Genomic DNA, 3,541 nt, shown 5'->3' on the forward strand with positions numbered 1-3,541 from the left:
GGCTCTCCACTGCTCAACTTGATTGCAGCAGGCTCTGTGAGACAGAGGATTCTTCCACAGGTACTTCCAATTCCCTGACTGAGGAAATGGCTGGGGAAGCTCATGAGACAAATCCTGTTGCAGCTGAGCTTGGAAGAGGCCTTCCATCTCTACACTATTTTCATTAAAGCATTGTCCTTCCTACCAATGGCTGCTATCTTCACAGATGTTTTGTATCCATTCCTTTCTTCATTTGATGTTTGTGCACCCTGAGGTCACACCCACCTTGAGCACATACAAAAAAGGGTTATTTCCCACACCTGTTCTCAATCTCAATTCCTTCTCTTTCTTATTTCAAGAATCAATGCAAACAGCCAACCAGAAGTCTTTTTTCACCAGCTTCTTTGAGAAGTTGTGCTTGTCATAAATGAGAAATCCTAACTCCTGGAAAAGTAATTTCTGGTCTTACTAGAGTGGATGCCCAGCAAGACGCATATCATCAAACTCTCCATTGCAAGTTCTTTACCAAAGCTGTCAGGCCCATTTCCCCTTGCCCTATCCACTCTGTGCCTTGAGATCACCTCAAGTGATCTCCCTCTTCAAATCCTCCCTCCCTCCCTTCCTCCCTCCCTTCAGCTGTTTTCTCCCTCTTCAAATCCTCAAACACCAGTAGTTTAATCTCTGACTTTAATGGGAATCATTGAATCAAAAGGAACACAGATTCTGCAAGCAGGCTGGTATTGCTTGCAGGATTTTGGTGCACTTTGGTGACAGAGCTGCTGACAACCTCAGAGAGGCAGGACTAGAAAACAGACCGTGGAAGCACGCTGGGGAAGGCAGCTCTGGTGAACAGCCATGGGGTAGGAGGTGCTGGAGTGTCACACTGCAGTCCTAAGCATGTGCTTCATGTGCTCCTGAGTGTAGATATCTGCTGGCAGACGTCTCTGCATGCTAAAGAGTGTCTCTGGTCAAAAACCTGTGTGAGCATCTGCTCCCTTGGAGGGGCTTCGGGATGAAAGCAGCCTGTTGTTCCCTAGAGTTCGGGGGTCTGAGTGGGAGCCAGAGGGGCTCGTCCTTTGCAGAGAGGGTGAGAGCTCTGGAGATGGTTTTCAGAGGCTGCAGAAGGAATGCAGTGGAGGAGGGAGGAAAAGGGGAACAGGGAACAGAGGGGGGAGGGAGAGAGAGGGAGAGAGAGGGAGAGAGAGAAAGAGAGCACACCATTACTACCACACTTTCAAACTTTTCCAAGACACAAACCTCATGGAGCCCACCATTACCTGTTCTTCTCCCCTCCTCTCCTGTGCAAAACTATGTAATTTCTCAACAACTGATAAATCAGGAAATAGGGTTATGCACCCATTCTGAGATGGCAAAAAGAAACTCTTCCACAAAGCTTCTGTGATATTAGTTAAACAAAGCCCACAGCTCCTTTGCTTTTGCTCTCAAAGCAGGTACAAACATTAACTACTAACTTAGATACCAAGTTGCACCATCAAGCGTCCATCCACCCATCTCACCCACCAAATAGAAAGGCAGGCCCAAGATGTAACTGTAAAAAAACAGGTGGCAACAGCTACACATCCTGTAAGCACTTGATAGCAACAAACTGGAACAAATGCAATATGAACAGGAGAAATAGCAGGTGGCTCTTGATTGTTTAAATTTTCTGGCAAGGAATAAAGCTCAGTTTCCTCTGGAGCACTGAGCTACACTATACTGTTAAAGCAAGTAGTGAACAGAACCTTTGAACCTGCCTCCTTCAAACAGGAAGCATCCTCCTTAGAGAATGAACGTGCTCATCAGTGGGATATCACAGTCCATCTTACTCATAAGCAGACTAGAAACACTTTCAAGGAACTAGATGACATGAATAGTAGGCCAATATATCTTCCATGAATATTTTCTTGTGTATGGCCTTTGTAGCACTTTGGGCATTCGAGAATTGCCCTCCTGAACCGTAGTGTACCAAGGTGGCTGCTGTAGTGACAGAAAAGGAAAAGGAACATCACCCACAGAAGCACTTCAGCAGGGGGAATTTAGAAAGCTGCAAGGTGATTACCCATGTAGGGAGTTACTGGGAAAGGAGATGAGAGCACAGACCAGGGGAAAGCCCCAGGGGAGCTCTGACTTCAGGGACTTTAAAGAATGACACTGCAGGGGATTTCCCTGTTTATTACAGATGTAGTAATAGGTTCGGAAAGTGCTTTACCTGAGCCATGGCAGACCTGCTCAGATTATTTGCTGAGCTGTGACAAGTTTTTGGACAGAGTGAAAACCTGCAGCCCCCCTGTATCACTAGTTTTTGTGGTGAGGCACTCAAGTCACTGTGGAATATCGTCCAGATGTGACAACTGCTGCTGTGCCACTGGGATGTGATGTGGGATGTGATGGGATGTGATGTGCTTAGGACACACAAATGCCAAGTAGGGTAACAGGGAAGTTCTCATTCCACCACTATGAGCACACTAAACAGAGTTTTTGATTCCTTGTCTAATTACCTTTAAAATTCAAATACCACACTGTCTATTGTCTCCAGACTGACAGACAAGGAAGATCATCTTCCTCTCCCACCTCAAATATAAGCCTCTAAACATCTGGCTTTTATTGCAGGTCTCTGCTGCCAATAGCAGCACTCTTGTCTCTGTCAAAAGACCTAGAAAGGCAAGAGCTTCCAGCTCACAACAGGACTGTGTGAAAGGAAGAATAGCTTCTTGCTGTGTAGCAAAGTTTTGCCCAACACACACACACACACACCCCCTTGTGTGTATGTTCACCATATTGCCTCACTGCCGAAAATGGGTGGAAATTTTCCAAAAAAGCTACAAGTTACTTGCCTTCTTCCTTTTTTATTGCATTTGAAATTCTGGTTTTATTCGGCTTGATCAACAAGGAGAATTCTACCAGCGTTCTGAGAATGGATATCCTTCTGAGAAGGCAAAATAGAATCAAAGCACAGGCAAAGTGACTTTGCTGTGTTCACAACACTACTTGCATTCACTTGTGATTGCAGTTTTCACAGACACTCTGACAGCAAGGACAATGGATGTCTCACAAGTGATTCAGTGTTCCTCTCCAAGTAAGGGCTGAAAAAGCTGCAAATTCATAACTCCAGCAGCCTACCAGCAAAACCAGGGGCTTCACATTCCGAGAACAAATGTAGATTTTTTTTCCTCTCTCTGCCTCCTTAAAAAAGAAAACAACAACCTACTACACAAAACCAAACAACCCCAACAACAAAACCCTAATCAAAACTCTTGCTAAGTCTTTATCTGATCCAGCCACAAACAAATACCCTTGTTCTTTCCCTGGTCACTTTCTTCATATCCTAGGTAACATGAAGAATACTGCAGACTTGTCAGGGCTCATGCCAAGAGCCAATGCTCCCTGCCACTGGGTCCACAGCAGAGGTAGTAGTAGACCCAAGCAGGTACAGAGAAGAGCAGGGTGCAGCCCAGCCCTGCAACTTCCTTCCTGCTGTGCAGACCCAACTGAGACACATGCAGGGGTCACTTCTAGGACAGAAATCCCAGTCCCAAACTTGGTGCCTGGCAGGTGGATTACT

The 3,541-nt window shown here is 45.7% G+C and overlaps 1 protein-coding gene across 1 annotated transcript in view; it reads right to left on the reverse strand.

Annotated features, from left to right (window-relative positions):
* Positions 1-652: 652 nt before the first annotated feature.
* Positions 653-3,541, reverse strand: part of POPDC2 (popeye domain containing 2) — a 10,442-nt gene continuing 7,553 nt past the window's right edge. The window contains 1 exon segment of the mRNA XM_005420573.2: positions 653-1,095. Coding sequence (XP_005420630.2) covers positions 1,013-1,095 — 83 coding nt within the window. The 3' untranslated portion in view covers positions 653-1,012.

This window comes from Geospiza fortis, unplaced genomic scaffold (assembly GCF_000277835.1).
Source record: "Geospiza fortis unplaced genomic scaffold, GeoFor_1.0 scaffold1, whole genome shotgun sequence".
NCBI lineage: Eukaryota > Metazoa > Chordata > Aves > Passeriformes > Thraupidae > Geospiza > Geospiza fortis.